At 48.1% G+C, this 20,349-nt stretch overlaps 1 protein-coding gene across 4 annotated transcripts in view; it reads left to right on the top strand.

Annotated features, from left to right (window-relative positions):
* adamtsl2 (ADAMTS-like 2) overlaps positions 1-20,349 on the top strand; it is a 122,051-nt gene that overhangs the window by 88,168 nt on the left and 13,534 nt on the right. For all 4 annotated transcript variants that reach the window (XM_038781867.1, XM_038781865.1, XM_038781864.1 and 1 more), the window contains 3 exons: positions 8,438-8,564; positions 17,382-17,595; positions 19,395-19,550. In XM_038781867.1, the coding sequence (XP_038637795.1) occupies positions 8,438-8,564; positions 17,382-17,595; positions 19,395-19,550 (497 nt within the window). The remainder of the gene's footprint in view (positions 1-8,437; positions 8,565-17,381; positions 17,596-19,394; positions 19,551-20,349) is intronic.

Raw genomic sequence — 20,349 nt, 5'->3', positions numbered from 1 at the left:
AGACATGCCAGATCATCGACATGGACACCACCATTACACGTGGAAACACCACCCACCAGGTACGCGGCGCATACTCGTGCGACTCGACCAATGTAGTCTACCTCATACGCTGCAGGAAAGGATGTCCCGAAGCGTGGTACATTGGCGAGACCATGCAGACACTGCGACAACGAATAAACGGGCATCGTGCGACTATCAACAGGCAGGACTGTTCCCTTCCAGTTGGGGAACACTTCAGCAGTCAAGGACATTCAGCCTCTGATCTCCGGGTCAGCATTCTACAAGGAGGCCTTCAGGAGACGCGACAACGCAAAATTGCTGAGCAAAAACTTATAGCTAAGTTCCGCACGCATGAATGCGGACTCAACCGGGATCTGGGATTCATGTCGCATTACATTCGGCCCCCACCAACAAGCCTGGACTTGCAGAGGCCTACCGACTGAACTGGCTTGGGACAATTCACACCTCTTCAACCTGGAGTTACCTCTCTCTCTGCATCTTTGATGATTTGATTGCCTGCAGGTGCTCGCATTCCGGGGCATCTCTGACTGTGTCTATATAAACATTTCTGGAACAAGCCTTTCCATTCACCTGAAGAAGGAGCCGTGCTCCGAAAGCTCGTGTTTGAAACAAACCTGTTGGACTTTAACCTGGTGTTGTAAGACTTCTTACTGTGCTCACCCCAGTCCAACGCCGGCATCTCCACATCACAATTATACAGGGCCTTGGTCAGGCCACACCTGGAGTATTGTGTGCAGTTTTGGTGTCCTTGTGCGAAATTCTCCGACCCCCCGCAAGGTCGGAGAATCGCCCGGGGCCGCCGAAAATCCCGCCCCCGTCGTGGCAGAAATTCTCCGCCACCTGGGAATTGGCGGGGGCGGGAAACACCAACCGCCGATCGGCAAGTCCCCTGCGGCGATTCTCCGGCCGGCAATGGGCCGAAGTCCCGCCACTGGGAGGCCTCTCCCGCCGCCGTGGTTTGAACCATCTCTGGTGTCGGCGGCGCGAGCAGGTCCTGGGGGGGGGTCACGGGGCGATCGGACCCCGGGGGTGCCCCCACGGTGGCCAGGCCCGCGATCGGGGCCCACCGATCGGCGGGCGGGCCAGTGCTGTGGGGGCACTCTTTTTCTTCCGCCGCCGCCACGGCCTCCACCATGGCGGAGGCGGAAGAGAATCCCACAGCGCGCATGCGCCGGTGGTAACGTCAGCGGCAGCTGACCACCGGCGCATGCGCGAACCGGCGAAGGCCTTTCGGCCGGCACCGGGCGGCGGGCGTCAAAGGCCTCTGGAGCCAGTTTGGGCGCCAGTCGGTGTGGTGCCAACCGCTCCGGCACGGGCCTAGCCCCTCAATGTGAGGGCTTGGCCCCTAAAGGTGCGGAGAATTCCACACCTTTGGGGAGGCCTGACGCCGGAGTGGTTGGCGCCACTCCGCTACGCCAGGACCCCCCGGCCAGCCGGGTAGGGGAGAATCCCGCCCCTTATCTGAGGAAGGATGTTTCTTGCTCTGGCAGAAGTGCAGCGAAGGTTTACCAGACTGATTCCAGGGATGGCGGGACTGAGGTATGAAGAGAGATTGAGTCGGTTAGGATTATATTCACTGGGGTTCAGAAGAATATGGGGGGATCTAATAGAAACCTATAAAATTCTAACAGGACTGAACAGGGTAGATGCAAGAAGGATGTTCCGATGGTGGGGGTGTCCAGAACCAGGGGTCTCAGTCTGAGGATATGGGGTAGACCGTTTAGGACCGAGATGAGGAGAAACTTCTTCACTAGAGAGTGGTCGGTCTGTGGAATTTGTTACCACAGGAAATAGTTGACCTCAAAACACTGTCTTCAAGAAGCAGTTAGATATGGCACTGAGGGCGAAGAGGATCAAAGGATATGTGGGAACAAGCGGGATTAGGCTATCGAGTTGGATAAGCAGCCATGATAATGAAGGGCCGAATGGCCTCTTCCTGCTCCTATTTTCTATGTTTCTAAAGGGGGTGCAGGAACACCAAGACATCAGGGTGTATGTGCATAAATTGGTGGTGTGGCAGCATAGATTGAAAAGTGGTTAAACAGGTCTGCGGGATCCTGGGCTTTTTAAATAGAGGCAGAGAACAACAAAAGCAAGGAAGTTAGAATAAATCTCAACGTGTATTGTGTCCAATTCTGAAAATCTCTCTTTAAAAAGGATGTGAAGGCATTGGAGAAGATTCAGAAAAGATTTAAGAGACTAGTTCAAGAGATGAGGGACTTCAGCCACATTGATATATTGGAATGGCTAGAGTTGCTCTCCTTAGAGAAGGTGGTAGAAGCATTCTAAATCATCAGCGGTCCAGACAGAGTCGATAGAGAAAGTGTGTCCATTGGTGGAAGGTTGGAGTACCAGAGCACACCAATATCAGGTGAATAGTGAGGAAAAACAACAATGACTTGAACATTTTTAGCCAGGCAGTGGTTAGGATTCTGAGTGAGCATAGGAGTAAAAGCAATAAGAGAACATCCTTATTTCAGCATCAATGTGAACTTGTTTTAGCCAGGGAGTGGTTAGGATCTGTCTTGCTCTACCTGACAATGTGGTTGAGGCAGATTAAATCACGGCTTTGAAAAGGAAATTAGATCAGCAAGGGAAAGGTTTGCAGACTCTGGTAAGATCAGAGGGTATGGCAGCAGCTGAATTGCTCTTTTAGGAAGCCAGCCTCGACAGTGACAAAATGGCTCCTTTGTGTTGTAACCATTCTATACTTCTAACTGAAAATTGGGAAATGTGAATTGATCTTCACCTATTACCATGCTATCCCAGCTGTTGGCTGAATCAACTAGGTGGTTTGTAAACTTAATATCTTGCTGGCTTCCTGCTCCATTTGACAGAATCACCAAGACTTCCAGGTTCTACCTCTGCAACATCCATAGAATCCCTACAGCAGGCCATTTGGCCCATTGAATCTCGATCAGGCCTCCAAAACAGCATCTCACCCAGGCCAATTCCCCTGCCCCACCCCTGTAGCTCCACCTAACCTGCACATCTTTGGGCTGTGGGAGGAAACCGGAGCACCCGAAGGAAACCCACGCAGATATGAGGAGAACTTGCAAACGCCCCACAGTTGCCCAAAGCTGGAATTGAAACCGGGTCCCCTGACACTGTGAGGCAGCAGTGCTAATCACTGTGGAACCCATATTGTTTGTTTTTATTCCTTGGCTCACTTTCAACCATGCTGAAAACCTAATTCATGCTTCATTCAGCTTGAGGTCCAACTTTTCCAATGTGTTTCTCACGGTTTGGGAACTGCACCCTGCACAGACGCCAATTCATCCAAAGGATTGTCACTCATTGTGTCATCTTTACCCTTCCCTTCTTCCTGTCCTGAAAAGCCAAGTAGATGTGAGAATGATGGACTGGAACTTAGCTAATATGCTTCACAAGAGCCAAACCATCCTTATCAAAGTTACCAGTATCATTCTTTGTGAAGTCTCCTTAGCTCAATTGAGAGCATTCTTATTTCTGTGCTTGTAATCTGTGGCTTTGAGTCTCATTACAAACTTGATTAATATTGACATCTCCACTTGAGCAAAGAATGGCCTCTCCAACAGTGTAATACCTCAGTGATGCACTAAAGTGTCTGTCTAGATCAGTGGTTCTCAACCGGGGTCCACATGTCACATTACTGGGGGTCCACACAAAAAATACCGAATTGGGGGTCCACGGTGATATTTTAGTGGTCCATAGAGCAATTCTACTTCAGAACAATTGTTATTACTGAGAATTAAATTTTTACAGTAATCTACGCCATATTAAAATACTAAAAGTAGAAATATTCATGTAGCTATGAATTGTTTATGGCAATCAAGTAGAAGAAAAAAACTTTACATTTGACAGTGTCGTAAATTTAAAGTTACCTAGAACAAACGGAGGTGAAAATCACCCATCGTTTCTCCTTGACAAGTTTAATGAATGATTTAACACAGTAACCACTAGAAACTGTGTATATTTGATATGAATTGGTTATTTTTAGAGTAATTTAATTCAATTTAGTCAGTAAAAAGTTTTTTTCATTACTTTTCATATTAGAATAAGTTTGGCAACGTACGAAAATACCGCTAATCCGTTTCCAACCCGCACGGTAAGGTAGATAGACTTTAGTCATCGGACAAAATATAAGGATTAGGAATGGCTATGGGGGTCCACAAAAAAAAATTAAGAGGAAAAGGGGTCCATGGGTTAAAAAAGGTTGAACTCCTGGTCTAGATCGATGTATGTCTTTCCAATGATGACTTTGATCATCCCTCCTAATACAAATTACAAAGAAAATTACAGCACAGGAACAGGCCCTTCGGCCCTCCCAGCCTGCGCCGATCCAGATCCTTTATCTAAACCTGTCTCCTATTTTCCAAGGTCTACTTCCCTCTGTTCCCGCCCGTTCATATACCTGTCTAGATGCCTCTTAAATGATGCTATCGTGCCCGCCTCTACCACCTCCGCTGGTAAAGCGTTCCAGGCACCCACCACCCTCTGCGTAAAAATCTTTCCACGCACATCTCCCTTAAACTTTCCCCCTCTCTCCTTGAAATCGTGACCCCTTGTAACTGACACCCCCACTCTTCGGAAAAGCTTGTTGCTATCCACCCTGTCCATACCTCTCATAATTTTGTAGACCTCAATCAGGTCCCCCCTCAATTTACTCAACCTTTCTTCATAGCTAGCACCCTCCATACCAGGCAACATCCTGGTGAACCTCCTCTGCACCCTCTCCAAAGCATCCACATCCTTCTGGTAATGTGGCGACCAGAACTGCACGCAGTATTCTAAATGTGGCCGAAGCAAAGTCTTACACAACTGTAACATGACCTACCTACTCTTGTACTCAATACCCCGTCCGATGAAGGAAAGCATGCTGTGTGCCTTCTTGACCACTCGATCAACCTGCGTTGCCACCTTCAGGGTACAATGGACCTGAACTCCCAGATCTCTCTGTACATCAATTTTCCCCAAGACCCTTCCATTGACCATATTTTGAATTTGATCTTCCAAAATGTATCACCTTGCATTTGCCTGGATTGAACTGCATCTGCCATTTCTCTGCCCAACTCTCCAATCTATCTCTATTTTGTTGTATTCTCCGACAGTCCTCCTCTCTATCTGCAACTCCACCAATCTTAGTGTCATCTGCAAGCTTGCTAATCAGACCACCTATACCTTCCTCCAGGTCATTTATGTAGATCAAAAACAGCAGTGGTCCGAGCACGGATCCCTGTGGAACACCACTAGTCACCCTTCTCCATTTTGAGACACTCCCTTCCACCACTACTGTCTCCTGTTCCCCTGCCAGTTCTTTATCCATCTAGCTAGTACACCCTGAACCCCATACGACTTCACTTTAGCCATCAACCTGCCTTGGGAAACCTTATCAAACGCCTTACTAAAGTCCATATAAATGACATCTACAGCTCTTCCCTCATCAATTAACTTTGTCACTTCCTCAAAGAATTCTATTAGGTTTGTAAGACATGACCTTCCCTGCACAAAACCATGCTGCCTATCACCGATAAGTCTATTTTCTTCCAGATGTGAATAGATCCTATCCCTCAGTATCTTCTCCAACAGTTTGCCTACCACTGACGTCAAGCTCACAGGTCTATAATTCCCTGGATTATCCCTGCTACCCTTCTTAAACAAAGGGACAACATTGGCAATTCTCCAGTCCTCCGGGACCTCACCCGTGCTCAAGGATGCTGCAAAGATGTCTGTTAAGGCACCAGCTATTTCAACCCTTGCTTCCCTCAGTAACCTGGGATAGATCCCATCCGGTCCTGGGGACTTGTCCACCTTAATGTCTTTTAGAATACCCAAAACTTCCCCCTTCCGTATGACAACTTGACCGAGAGTATTTAAACATCCATCCCTAGCCTCAACATCCATCTTGTCCCTCTCCTTTGTGAATACCGATGCAAAGTACTCATTAAGAATCTCACCCATTTCCTCTGAGTCCATGCATAAATTCCCTCTCTTGTCTTTGAGTGGGCCAATCCTTTCTCTAGTTACCCTCTTGCTCCTGACATACGAATAAAAGGCTTTGGGATTTTCCTTAACCCTGTTAGCCAAAGATATTTCATGACCCCTTTTAGCCCTCTTTATTGCGTGTTTGAGATTCGTTCTACTTTCCTGATATTCCTCCAAAGCTTCATCAGTTTTGAGTTGCCTTGATCCTATGTATGCTTCCTTTTTCATCTTAGCAAGTCTCACAATTTCAACCGTCATCCATGGTTCCCTAATCTTGCCATTTCTATCTTTCATTTTCACAGGAGCATGTCCGTCCTGCACTCTAATCAACCTTTCCTTAAAAGACTCCCACATATCAAACGTGGATTTACCCTTAAACAGCTGCTCCCAATCCACATTCCCTAGCTCCTGCCGAATTTTGTTATACTCTGCCTTTCCCCAATTTAGTACTCTTCCTTTCGGACCACTCTTGTCCTTGTCCATGACTATTCTAAAACTTACGGAATTGTGATCGCTATTCCCAAAGCAATCACCGACTGAAACATCAACCACCTGGCCGGGATCATTCCCCAATACCAGGTCCAGTATGGCCCCTTCCCGAGTTGGACTATTTACATACTGCTCTAAAAAACTCTCCTGGATGCTCCTTACAAACTCTGCTCCATCTTCGCCTCCAACATTACACAAATCCCATTCAATGTTGGGGAAGTTAAAATCTCCCATCACAACCACCCTATTGCCCCTACATTTTTCTACAATCTGTCTGCATATTTGTACCTCTACTTCATGCTCACTTTTGGGAGGTCTGTAGTAAAGTCCCAACAATGTTACTGCACCCTTCCTATTTCTCAGCTCCACCCATATTGCTTCAGTGCTCGAATCCTCCATCGTGCCCTCCTTAATCACAGCTGTGATATAATCTCTGACGAATAATGCAACTCCTCCACCCCTTTTGCCTCCCTCTCTATCCCTCCTGAAGCATCTATACCCTGGGATATTCAGTTGCCAGTCCTGCCCTTCCCTCAACCAAGTCTCAGTAATACCAATAACATCATATTCCCAGGTACTGATCCAAGCCCTAAGTTCAGCTGCCTTACCTGCTACACTTCTTGCGTTAAAACAAATGCACCTCAGACCACCTGTCCCTTTGCGTTTATCATCTCTTCCCTGTCTACTCTTCCCTTTAGTCACATTAAGTTTATTGTCTTGTACCTTACTGGCTTTAGTTGCTGCTTCTTTACTAACCTCTAACTTCCTAATCTGGTTCCCATCCCCCTGCCACATTCGTTTAAAACCTTCCCAACAGTGTTAGCAAAAGCACCCCCTAGGACATTGGTTCCAGTCCTGCCCAGGTGTAGACCATCCGATTTGTAATGGTCCCACCACTCCCAGAACCGGTTCCAATGTCCCAAAAATCTGAACCCCTCCCTCCTGCACCATCTCTCAAGCCACTTATTCATTCTGACTATTCTGACTGTCCCGTGGCACTGGTAGCAATCTTGAGATTACTACCTGTGAGGTCCTACTTTTGAACTTATCTCCTAACTCCCTAAATTCTGATTGTAGGACATCATCCTTTTTTTTACCTATATCGTTGGTACCTATATGCACCACGACAACTAGCTGTTCACCCTCCCCCTTTGGTATATCCTGCAGCCGATCGGAGACATCCCTGACCCGAGCACCTGGGAAGCAACATACCATTCGGGAGTCTCATTGTCGACCACAGAAACGCCTGTCTACTCCCCTTGCAATTGAATCCCCTATGACTATAGCCCTGCCAGTCTTTTTCCCGCCCTTCTGTGCAGCAGAGCCAGCCACAGTGCCATGAGCCTGGCTACTACTGCCTTCCCCTGGTGAGTCATCTCCCCCAACAGTATCCAAAACGGTATACCTGTTTTGGAGGGAGATGACCGCAGGGGACACCTGCACTGCCTTCCTTCTCTTTCTCTGCCTTTTGGTCACCCATTCCCTGTCTCCATCACCAATTCTAATCTGCGGTGTGACCAACTCACTAAACGTGCTATCCACGACCTCCTCAGCATCGCGGATGCTCCAAAGTGAGTCCATCCATAATAGTAATCGTGTTCTGCTTAAGTGAGAGAACCGGCACATTTTACTGTATTAAAGGCACTAACATTGATGTCAGGGAAGCAAACTTGCTCGTGCGGTAGAGCATTCAGGACCTCCAGCCAGTGGCCACATATTGAAGCAGGACAGTGACAGTCTGTTGGAATGTATTTACAGACATTTTTGAGGTAGTTTTTGTTTGTCTCCATTGAAAAGTATCTTGTAATCTGATTGTAAAATATTGAAATTAATTCATAGACAGATAACCAGATATTGTGATCATTTGCTGAGTAATTTCTATCCTTGTCCATGGGACAGTTAAAAGAGAAATGCTGTCACATTTAATGTGTTCCTATTTAAACAATAGTTTAACTTTGTGCAGGTGTATCCACTTCTTATGCATTGTGTGTTCGTTACGATGGCATCGAAGTTGATGATTCTTATTGTGACTCTGTCACTCGGCCAGAGCCACTTCGGGAGTTTTGTGTAGGAAGAGAATGTCAGCCCAGGTAAGTCAGTCGTTTTCTTTTTATGTTATCCTTTCCTACACTTGTATTTATTAAAATAGGTTAGTTCTCAAAGTATATCTGCATGTAGCTCTCGTACACTAAATATTGATTTGCAACAAACCTTGGTGATGTTAAAGGGAATGTATCGGATGGGGGAGATAGATAACCACGGAACAAAGTCAAAGAACAAAGAAAATGACAGCACAGGAACAGGCCCTTCGGCCCTCCCAGCCTGCGCCGATCCAAATCCTTTATCTAAACCTGTCTCCTATTTTCCAAGGTCTACTTCCCTCTGTTGCCGCCCGTTCATATATCTGTCTAGATGCCTCTTAAATGATGCTATCGTACCTGCCTCTACCACCTCCGCTGGTAAAGCGTTCCAGGCACCCACCACCCTCTGCGTAAAAAACTTTCCACGCACATCTCCCTTAAACCTTCCCCCTCTCACCTTGAAATCGTGACCCCTCGTAACTGACACCCCCACTCTTGGAAAAAGCTTGTTGCTATCCACCCTGTCCATACCTCTCAATTTTGTATGCCTCAATCAGGTCCCCCCTCAACCTCCGTCTTTCCAACGAAAACAATCCTAATCTATTCAACCTTTCTTCATAGCTAGCACCCTCCATACCAGGCAACATCCTGGTGAACCTCCTCTGCACCCTCTCCAAAGCATCCACATCCTTCTGGTAATGTGGCGACCAGAACTGCACGCAGTATTCCAAATGTGGCCTAGCCAAAGTCCGATACAACTGTAACATGACCTGCCTACTCTTGTACTCAATACCCCGTCCGATGAAGGCAAGCATGCTGTATGCCTTCTTGACCACTCTATCCACCTGCGTTGCCACCTTCAGGGTACAATGGACCTGAACTCCCAGATCTCTCTGTACATTAATTTTCCCCAGGACCCTTCCATTGACCAGATAGTCTGCTCTTGAATTTGATCTTCCAAAATGCATCACCTCGCATTTGCCTGGATTGAACTCCATCTGCCATTTCTCTGCCCAACTCTCCAATCTATCTATATTTTGTTATATTCTCTGACAGTCCTCCTCGCCGTCTGCAACTCCACCAATCTTAGTATCATCTGCAAACTTGCTAATCAGACCACCTATACCTTCCTCCAGGTCATTTATGTAGATCACAAACAGCAGTGGTCCGAGCACGGACCCCTGTGGAACACCACTAGTCACCTTTCTCCATTTTGAGACACTCCCTTCCACCACTACTGTCTCCTGTTGCCCAGCCAGTTCTTTATCCATCTAGCTAGTACACCCTGAACCCCATACGACTTCACTTTTGCCATCAACCTGCCATGGGAAACCTTATCGAACGCCTTACTAAAGTCCATGTATATGACATCTACAGCCCTTCCCTCATCAATTAACTTTGTCACTTCCTCAAAGAATTCTATTAGGTTTGTAAGACATAACCTTCCTTGCACAAAACCATGCTGCCTATCACTGATAAGTCTATTTTCTTCCAGATGTGAATAGATCCTATCCCTCAGTATCTTCTCCAACAGTTTGCCTACCACTGACGTCAAGCTCACAGGTCTATAATTCCCTGGATTATCCCTGCTACCCTTCTTAAACAAAGGGACAACATTAGCAATTCTCCAGTCCTCCAGGACCTCACCCGTGCTCGAGGATGCTGCAAAGATATCTGTTAAGGCCCCAGCTATTTCGACCCTCGCTTCCCTCAGTGACCTGGGATAGATCCCATCCGGTCCTGGGGACTTGTCCACCTTAATGTCTTTTAGAATACCCAAAACGTCCCCTTTCCGTATGACAACTTGACCTAGAGTATTTAAACATCCATCCCTAGCCTCAACATCCGTCTTGTCCATCTCCTTTGTGAATACCGATGCAAAGTACTCATTAAGAATCTCACCCATTTCCTCCGAGTCCACGCATAAATTCCCTCTCTTGTCTTTGATTGGGTCAATCCTTTCCCTAGTTACCCTCTTGCTCCTTACATACGAATAAAAGGCTTTGGGATTTTCATTAACCCTGTTAGCCAAAGATATTTCATGACCCCTTTTAGCCCTCTTTATTGCGCGTTTGAGATTCGTCCTACTTTCCCGATTTTCCTCCAAAGCTTCATCAGTTTTGAGTCACCTCGATCTTACAGATGCTTCCTTTTTCATCTTAGCTAGTCTCACAATTTCAACCGTCATCCATGGTTCCCTAATCTTGCCATTTCTATCTCTCATTTTCACAGGAACATGTCTGCCTGCACTCTAATGAACCTTTCCTTAAAAGACTCCCACATTTCAAATGTGGATTTACCCTTAAACAGCTGCTCCCAATCCACATTCCCTAGCTCCTGCCGAATTTTGTTATACTCTGCCTTTCCCCAATTTAGTACTCTTCCTTTCGGACCACTCTTGTCCTTGTCCATGACTATTCTAAAACTTACGGAATTGTGATCGCTATTCCCAAAGTAATCACCGACTGAAACATCAACCACCTGGCCGGGATCATTCCCCAATACCAGGTCCAGTATGGCCCCTTCCCGAGTTGGACTATTTACATACTGCTCTAAAAAAACACTCCTGGATGCTCCTTACAAACTCTGCTCCATCTACGCCTCCAACACTAGACGAATCCCATTCGATGTTGGGGAAGTTAAAATCTCCCATCACAACCACTCTATTGCTCCTACATTTTTCTATAATCTGTCTGCATATTTGTACCTCTACTTCATGCTCACTTTTGGGAGGCCTATAGTAAAGTCCCAACAATGTTACTGCACCCTTCCTATTTCTTAGTTCCACCCATATTGCCTCAGTGCTTGAATCCTCTATCGTGCCCTCCTTAATCACAGCTGCGATATCATCTCTGACGAGTAATGCAACTATTCCACCCCTTCTACCTCCCTCTCTATCCCTCCTGAAGCATCTATACCCTGGGATATTCAGTTGCCAGTCCTGCCCTTCCCTCAACCATGTCTCAGTAATACCAATAACATCATATTCCCAGGTACTGATCCAAGCCCTAAGTTCATCTGCCTTACCTGCTACACTTCTCTCATTAAAACAAATGCACGACAGACTACCTGTCCCTTTGCGTTCATCATCTCTTCCCTGTCGACTCTGCCCTTTAGTCACATGGAGTTTATTATCTCGTACCTTACCGGCTTTAGTTGCTGCTTCTTTACTGACCTCTAACTTCCTAATCTGGTTCCCATCCCCCTGCCACATTAGTTTAAAACCTCCCCAACAGTGTTAGCAAAAGCACCCCCTGGGACATTGGTTCCAATCCTCCCCAGGTGTAGACCATCCGGTTTGTAATGGTCCCACCGCCCCCAGAACCGGTTCCAATGTCCCAAACATCTGAACCCCTCCCTCCTGCACCATCTCTCAAGCCATGTATTCATACTGACTATTCTTGAATTTCTACTCTGACTGTCCTGTGGCACTGGTAGCAATCCTGAGATTACTACCTTTTGAGGTCCTACTTTTTAACTTATCTCCTAACTCCCTAAATTCTGATTGTAGGACCTCATCCTTTTTTTTTTTTACATATGTCGTTGGTGCCTATATGCACCACGACAACTGGCTGTTCACCCTCCCCCTTTAGTATATCCTGCAGCCGATTGGAGACATCCCTGACCCGAGCACCCGGGAGGCAACATACCATTCGGGAGTCTCGTTTTCGACCACCGAAACGCCTGTCTACTCCCCTTACAATTGAATTCCCTATGACTATAGCCCTGCCAGTCTTTTACCCGCCCTTCTGTGCAGCAGAGCCAGCCACAGTGCCATGAGCCTGGCTACTACTGCCTTCCCCTGGTGAGCCATCTCCCCCAACAGTAACCAAAACGGTATACCTGTTTTGGAGGGAGATGACCGCAGGGGACACCTGCACTGCCTTCCTGCTCTTTCTCTGCCTTTTGGTCACCCATTCCCTGTCTCCGTCACCAATCCTAATCTGCGGTGTGACCAACTCACTGAACGTACTATCCACGACCTCCTCAGCATCGCGGATGCTCCAAAGTGAGTCCATCCGCAGCTCCAGAGCCGTCATGCGGTCTAACAGGAGCTGCAGCTGGACACACTTTGCGCACATGAAGGAGTCAGGGACATCGGCCGCGTCCCTAAACTCCCATATTGAGCACGAGGAGCATAACACGGGTCTGGGATCTCCTGCCATTTTTACCCTTTACCTTAACTGACTACAAACTATACTATCAAATAATTAATAAATGAAAGGAACAAAGATTTCAATTACCAATCACAATACTTACCAACACACGAAGAGTTAAATTTCTCCCAGCTGCTGCAAATTGCAGTACTTTCCTTACCAGCCAATCAGATCTCTGCTTTGCTGTGATGTCGCTCTTCCAGGTAAGTTTTTAAAGTTTTAAAGAGGTAAACGTACCTTCGAAGTCTCACTCCTGCCTCTCTCCGCTCTTTAATGAAGCCTCGCCCCTGTCTCTCCGCGCTCTTTAATGAAGTCTCGCCCCTGTCTCTCCGCTCTTTAATGAAGCCTCGCCCCTGTCTCTCCGCTCTTTAATGAAGTCTCGCCCCTGTCTCTCCGCTCTTTAATGAAGTCTCGCCCCTGTCTCTCCGCTCTTTAATGAAGTCTGGCCCCTCTCTCTCCGCTCTTTAATGAAGTCTCGCCCCTGTCTCTCCGCTCTTTAATGAAGTCTGGCCCCTCTCTCTCCGCTCTTTAATGAAGTCTCGCCCCTGTCTCTCCGCTCTTTAATGAAGTCTTGCCCCTGTCTCTCCGCTCTTTAATGAAGTCTCGCCCCTGTCTCTCCGCTCTTTAATGAAGTCTGGCCCCTCTCTCTCCGCTCTTTAATGAAGCGTCGCCCCTGTCTCTCCGCGCTCTTTAATGAAGTCTTGCCCCTGTCTCTCTCCGCTCTTTAATGAAGTCTCGCCCCTGTCTATCCACTCTTTAATGAAGCCTCGCCCCTGTCTATCCACTCTTTCATGAAGTCTCGCCCCTGTCTCTCTCCGCTCTTTAATGAAGTCTTGCCCCTGTCTCTCTCCGCTCTTTAATGAAGTCTTGCCCCTGTCTCTCTCCGCTCTTTAATGAAGCCTCGCCCCTGTCTATCCACTCTTTAATGAAGCCTCGCCCCTGTCTCTCTCCGCTCTTTAATGAAGTCTCGCCCCTGTCTCTCCGCTCTTTAATGAAGTCTCGCCCCTGTCTCTCCGCTCTTTAATGAAGTCTCGCCCCTGTCTCTCCGCTCTTTAATGAAGTCTCGCCCCTGTCTCTCTCCGCTCTTTAATGAAGCCTTGCCCCTGTCTCTCTCCGCTCTTTAATGAAGTCTTGCCCCTGTCTCTCCGCTCTTTAATGAAGTCTCGCCCCTGTCTCTCCGCTCTTTAATGAAGCCTCGCCCCTGTCTCTCTCCGCTCTTTAATGAAGCCTCACCCCTGTCTCTCCGCTCTTTAATGAAGCCTCACCCCTGTCTCTCCGCTCTTTAATGAAGTCTCGCCCCTGTCTCTCTCCGCTCTTTAATGAAGCCTCGCCCCTGTCTCTCCGCTCTTTAATGAAGTCTCGTCCCTGTCTCTCCGCTCTTTAATGAAGTCTTGCCCCTGTCTCTCCGCTCTTTAATGAAGTCTCGCCCCTGTCTCTCTCCGCTCTTTAATGAAGCCTCCCCCCTGTCTCTCCGCTCTTTAATGAAGTCTCGCCTCTGTCTCTCTCCGCTCTTTAATGAAGCCTCGCCCCTGTCTCTCCGCGCTCTTTAATGAAGTCTCGCCCCTGTCTCTCTCTCCGCTCTTTAATGAAGCCTCGCCCCTGTCTATCCACTCTTTAATGAAGCCTCGCCCCTGTCTCTCTCCGCGCTCTTTAATGAAGTCTCGCCCCTGTCTCTCTCCGCGCTCTTTAATGAAGTCTCGCCCCTGTCTCTCTCCGCTCTTTAATGAAGTCTCGCCCCTGTCTCTCCGCTCTTTAATGAAGTCTCGCCCCTGTCTCTCCGCTCTTTAATGAAGCCTCGCCCCTGTCTCTCCGCACTCTTTAATGAAGTCTCGCCCCTGTCTCTCTCCGCTCTTTAATGAAGTCTTGCCCCTGTCTCTCCGCGCTCTTTAATGAAGCCTCGCCCCTGTCTCTCCGCTCTTTAATGAAGTCTCGCCCCTGTCTCTCTCCGCTCTTTAATGAAGTCTCGCCCCTGTCTCTCCGCTCTTTAATGAAGTCTCGCCCCTGTCTCTCTCCGCTCTTTAATGAAGTCTCGCCCCTGTCTCTCTCCGCTCTTTAATGAAGTCTCGCCCCTGTCTCTCCGCGCTCTTTAATGAAGTCTCGCCCCTGTCTCTCCGCTCTTTAAACAGAAAGGAAATAATTTTATTTGACATTGATAAAATTTGGGTAGTTGCTGAATGTTAGAGATCTGCACTGGAGTTGATTTTGCTTTCCATTTGTAGAACTGATTTGGATACAAACAGAAGGGGAATAATAATGAATTTTGCTCACAGAAAATTAAAAGAAATGTCGCAAATAAAGATAGTAGAAAATGGACCTTGGTCCCCGTGCCCTGGCGGCGGCGGCCCCGTACCTTAGGGAGATGCTGGCCAATCGGATGACCAGGAAATTTTGCAAATTTTGGATCCAGAATTGGCTGATTGGCAGGAATTAGCGGGTGATGGTCGAGGGGCGTTTTTCTGACAAAGTCTGTGTCCAGTGGGGTCCCGCGGGGATTAGTGTTGGAGCCCTTGCTGTTTGTGGTTTATATAAATGATTTAGATATGAATGTAGGAGGGTTGAGCAGTAAGGTTGCGGATGATATGAAAGTTGGTGGGGTGGTAAATAGTGAGGAGGAAGCCTTCGATTACAGGCGGATGTAGACGGGCTGATCAGTGGCAAATGGAATTCAATCCGGATAAGTGTGAGGTGATGTATTTGGGCAGGACAAACAAGGCGAGGGAATACAGGATAAACAACAGGACCCTGGGAAGCCCCGAGGATCAGAGGGACCTTGGTGTGCATGTACACCCGTCCCTTAAGGTAGCAGAACAGGTGGATACAGTGGTAAAGAAGACATTTGGTATGCTTACCTTTATTAGCCGAGGCATAGAGTTTAAGAGCAGGGAGGTGATGCTGGGACTGTATAAAACGTTGGGTTAGGCCACAGCTACAGTATTGTGTGCAATTCTGGAATCCACATTATAGGAGGGGTGTGCTAGCACTGGAAAGGGTGCAGAGGAGATTTACCAGGATGTTGCCTGGACTGGAGAGTTTTAGCGATGAGGAGAGATTGGATAGACTGGGGTTGTTTTCCTTGGAGCAGAGAAGACTGAGGGGGGACATGGTTGAGATGTATAAAATTGTGAGGGGCATAGATAGAGTAGACAGGAATAAACTTTTTCCCTTGGTGGAGGGGTCAATGACCAGGGGGCAGAGATTAAGGTAAGGGGCAGGAGGGTTCGAGGGGATGTGAGGAAAAACCTTTTCACCCAGAGGGTGGTGGGAGTCTGGAACTCGCTGGACCTGTGGTGGGGGGAAGAGTTTGATTATTCTGTGGGGGTGGGGAAGAGGCCGGTTACTGAATACAGGGGGAGAGGGGCTGATCAAATGCTTCAAAGCTCCAGGGTCCAGGTTCGATTCCCGGCTTGTGTCACTGTCTGTGCGGAGTCTGCATGTTCTCCCCGTGTCTGCGTCGGTTTCCTCCCACAAGTCCCGAAAGACACGCTGTTGGGTGAATTGGACATTCTGAATTCTCCCTCTATGTACCCGAACAGGCGCCGAAGTGTGGCGACTAGGGGATTTTCACAGTAACCTCATTGCAGTGTTAATGTAAGCCTACTTGTGACAAGAAAGATTACTTTATATGAAGGATTTCACTGAGTCTTCTGTCACCGTGGGGAACACGGAGAGCTTGGCTGAAACCTGTACAAGTACATATTATCACACTTTTACACAAAGCACAGATTCTCATTTATATGATGCATGACATGTTGATCTTTAATGCTTTAATTATGTACTGACTGTTACTGAGTTGCTTTTTGCTGTTTTATGTCTGCTGCTTCTGGGACCATGATCATTTCAAGTGTTAAAATAGGGTCACGTTAGGAAATTGGTTAGCAAGCACAAGATGAAAAGTTGAAGAGCTGGCTCTGCAGCAGGGCAATGGGTGTATCACCTTCTTTAATGTGGCTCATGAATGTATTTCAAGGAATGTTTCACGCAAGATCTTCCACTTCAGTTGCAAACACGGTGAATTTTGGATTTACATTAAATTGCTAAATGGAGATACTGAAACAAAATGTGTCTGGGTCTGTTTCTCAGCCCAGACTGGGTGTGTGCAGACAGCTGTGCTTATCCCCAAAGACCCAAGGATCAATAGAAATTGGTCCACACACTGTCTGTGTCTGTGTGTGTGATATATATATCATTTTGGCTGAAAGTCTCAGTAATTAATGAAAACTGCATTAAATTTGCTGTTCTAAAAGAAAATCGATTATAAGCGCAGGAAAAGGCCATTAAGCCCAAGTTTAGGAACATTTTGCTAAATCTGCCAATTCCAGAGTTCAAACTAAAATACAATTCACACCATATCCAATTTTTTTTTCGCAATGCCTATGCAACTCTCTACTGATATTAATGTCCTTGATTTCCTTCCTGGGTAATCCATTCCAGATATTCACCACCAGTTGGTTCAGTTTGTTTTTCTCAATTTCAGCTCATATTCTCATTTTGTGTTGTTAAGACTGTGACGAAGTTACTCCGAGTTTAACTTATTAATAACCTTAAAGATCTTAAATGCTGCATCTGTTTTTCCTTTGGCTGCTTCCTTTTTAATCTAGAATAGAGGATGTTCAAGAGGCATGTACTGTATAACATTTCTATTTATACTTGATATGATATGTTTTTGCAGATGGGAAACGAGTAGCTGGAGTGAATGCTCACGCACCTGTGGAGAAGGTTACCAATTCCGGATAGTTCGCTGCTGGAAGATTATCTCCGCAGGTTTTGACAGCTCGGTGTACAATGAAATATGTGAATCTGCTGATCTCTCCCGACCATCAGAACGTAAAACATGTAAAAACCCAGCTTGTGGCCCGCAATGGGAGATGTCCGAGTGGTCAGAGGTAGGATTTCTCCATCTTTATACAGTTAACGAATATCGGGCGTGATCCAGCGACCCTGTTGAACCCGCACGGATCCAGGCGCAACGGGCAAATCACGCCCGAGCCCAAATCGGGCACCGGGCCAATCGCAGGTCAACCACTCAACCTGCCGGATGCTATCTGGATCTGGCATAACGCCACGTTTGGATACCCGGCGCCTGGTACTCTCGGGCCGCACCTGAGGGACGCTGCCAGGGTGCCCCGGACCTGAGGGACCCGGCCAGGGTGCCTCGGACCTGGGGGGGGCGGGGCCAGGGTGCCCCGGACCTGGGGGGGGCGGGGCCAGGGTGCCCCGGACCTGGGGGGGGCGGGGCCAGGGTGCCCCGGACCTGGGGGGGGCGGGGCCAGGGTGCCCCGGACCTGGGAGGGCGGGGCCAGGGTGCCCCAGACCTGGGGGGGGCGGGGCCAGGGTGCCCCGGACCTGGGGGGGCGGGGCCAGGGTGCCCCGGACCTGGGGGGGCGGGGCCAGGGTGCCCCGGACCTGGGGGGGCGGGGCCAGGGTGCCCCGGACCTGGGGGGGCGGGGCCAGGGCCAGGGTGCCCCGGACCTGGGGGGGCGGGGCCAGGGTGCCCCGGACCTGGGGGGGCGGGGCCAGGGTGCCCCGGACCGGGGGGGGCGGGGCCAGGGTGCCCCGGACCTGGGGGGCGGGGCCAGGGTGCCCCGGACCAGGGGGGCGGGGCCAGGGTGCCTCGGACCTGAGGGACGCTGCCAGGGTGCCCCGGACCGGGGGCGGGGCCAGGGTGCCCCGGACCTGGGGGGCGGGGCCAGGGGGCGGGGCCAGGGTGGCCCGGACCGGGGGGGGTGGGGCCAGGGTGCCCCCGGGCCGGGGGGGCGGGGCCAGGGTGCCCCGGGCCGGGGGGGCGGGGCCAGGGTGCCGTTCTGTATTGGACCCCACCCACGTGGACCAGCGTAACTGCACCTGGGGGAGGGTCTCGGGCCATTGTAGGCCCCGGGTGGTCGGGGACAGGGCAGTGTGGCAAGCTGGCAGTCCCCCTGACACCTTGGCACTACCAGGGGGCCGGGGGATATGTCCAGGCTGGCAGTGACTATGGAGGTGAGCTAACTCTAACCCTTTCTGTCGCAGCATAAAGTTTACTTCAAATGATAATGTTGTGTTGTGCAGCTCAGCATTGGACATGTTGTTGATTGGATGTATTATACAAAACAAGTCTAATGAAGAAAATAGTGGCGTCAAAGTATGTTGAATCCCCAGAACAGATTCTTCCTGAACAGAATAAAGTTCTGTTTGCATGTACAAACAAAGGCTGAGATTCTCTGGCCTCCCCGCGATGTGTTTCTCGGCAGCAGGAGATGTCCAGTTGTTGGCCGGTGATGGGATTTCCCATTTGAATCTAGCCCATACCATCGGGAAACCTGCAGCGGGAGTGCGCTGTTGGCGGGACCAGCGTGAGCCGCCGGAAGATCTCGCCTAAAATCTGCGCAGAGTGGTTGGTAAAAGGAGTTGAGAACATTTTCATGTCGCTTTGTTCGGATCTCACACTGCACCATACTTGCACAGCTGGGAAGTTGGACATGGAACCTACCCTCAGCCAAAACTATTGTTGCCGTGTCGTCTGACAGATTAACGGGATGATTCACCTCCCTGTCACAAACAGCTGTTTGTTTTTCTTATTTCTTTCTCTTGATAAGAAATTACTGGCTCAAACCTTTACTTTTTATGCACAGTATCAGTGAAAGAGGTATAAGAAAGAGTTAAAGTATATCGTGCTGTTCATACATCAATGTATTTTCTTTCTCAGTGTACAGCAAAGTGTGCAGAACGAGTCACTGTGACCAGGGAAGTCAGATGCTCAAAGGAAGAGCGGTTTTGTGATGAGAAATCAAAGCCACCATCTCAGAAACATTGTGTTGGACCCCCTTGTGATCGGCAGTGGACTGTTTCAGACTGGGGCCCGGTGAGTGTAACTGTATACGGGCTGAATCACTTCTTGTTTTCTGTACAATTTGTCCTCAATTTGTTCTTTCTCCTTGTTTATATGAGTGCGGTAGCTGTTAGAAAGCGGGAAGCATGTCAGCCAGTTGGCATGCAGCAAGCTGCCACAAACTTAAGAAATGAAAGTCAAAGAGAGGAGGAAGAATCTAACTGGCCACATGCCTGCTCATCAGTTTATAAGCAGCACCATCCCTTTAAAAGAAAATAACATAAATGTAATCATCCTGAATCTGGAAACGTGATTAAGACCACATCATTGAATGTGCATCCTAATCTAACGCCAATAAGGAGTAGGTGCTGAATGTAGCTGCCGTAATATTAGCTACATATTCCCAGTGGCAGGAAGAGTAATAATCAAGATGCAGACTGTGACTCTTATCGTACAAAAAACAGGTACAAATAATGTTTTAGATCCAGTTTTCTAGGTAATATTGATGGTTAAATTTCTTAAAATTGCATTGAATTATAAATAATTAAATAAACAATTGTTTTGGAGAAATGTAATAAGCAATTTCCATCACAAATACATACAATTACAACTCAGTTTGGTTTTAGAAATCATTTTGTCAAATAGGATTTTTGACTTTGTCCACGAAAGTTTATCATCTTTGTGTGTGGGTTTTATCTCCTGTTATGAGACGACACATTTGGGATGTAACATGAAGACTAACGGTAGCTGCCAATCAAATTGTGCCTTTTTGTACAAGACTATCCAACATTCACAGAAGAAAATAACCCTTGCATGTATACAGTGGGCTGGA

The sequence above is a fragment of the Scyliorhinus canicula genome, chromosome 21 (assembly GCF_902713615.1).
Source record: "Scyliorhinus canicula chromosome 21, sScyCan1.1, whole genome shotgun sequence".
Lineage (NCBI taxonomy): Eukaryota > Metazoa > Chordata > Chondrichthyes > Carcharhiniformes > Scyliorhinidae > Scyliorhinus > Scyliorhinus canicula.
This window is presented reverse-complemented; position numbering and strand designations above follow the sequence as displayed.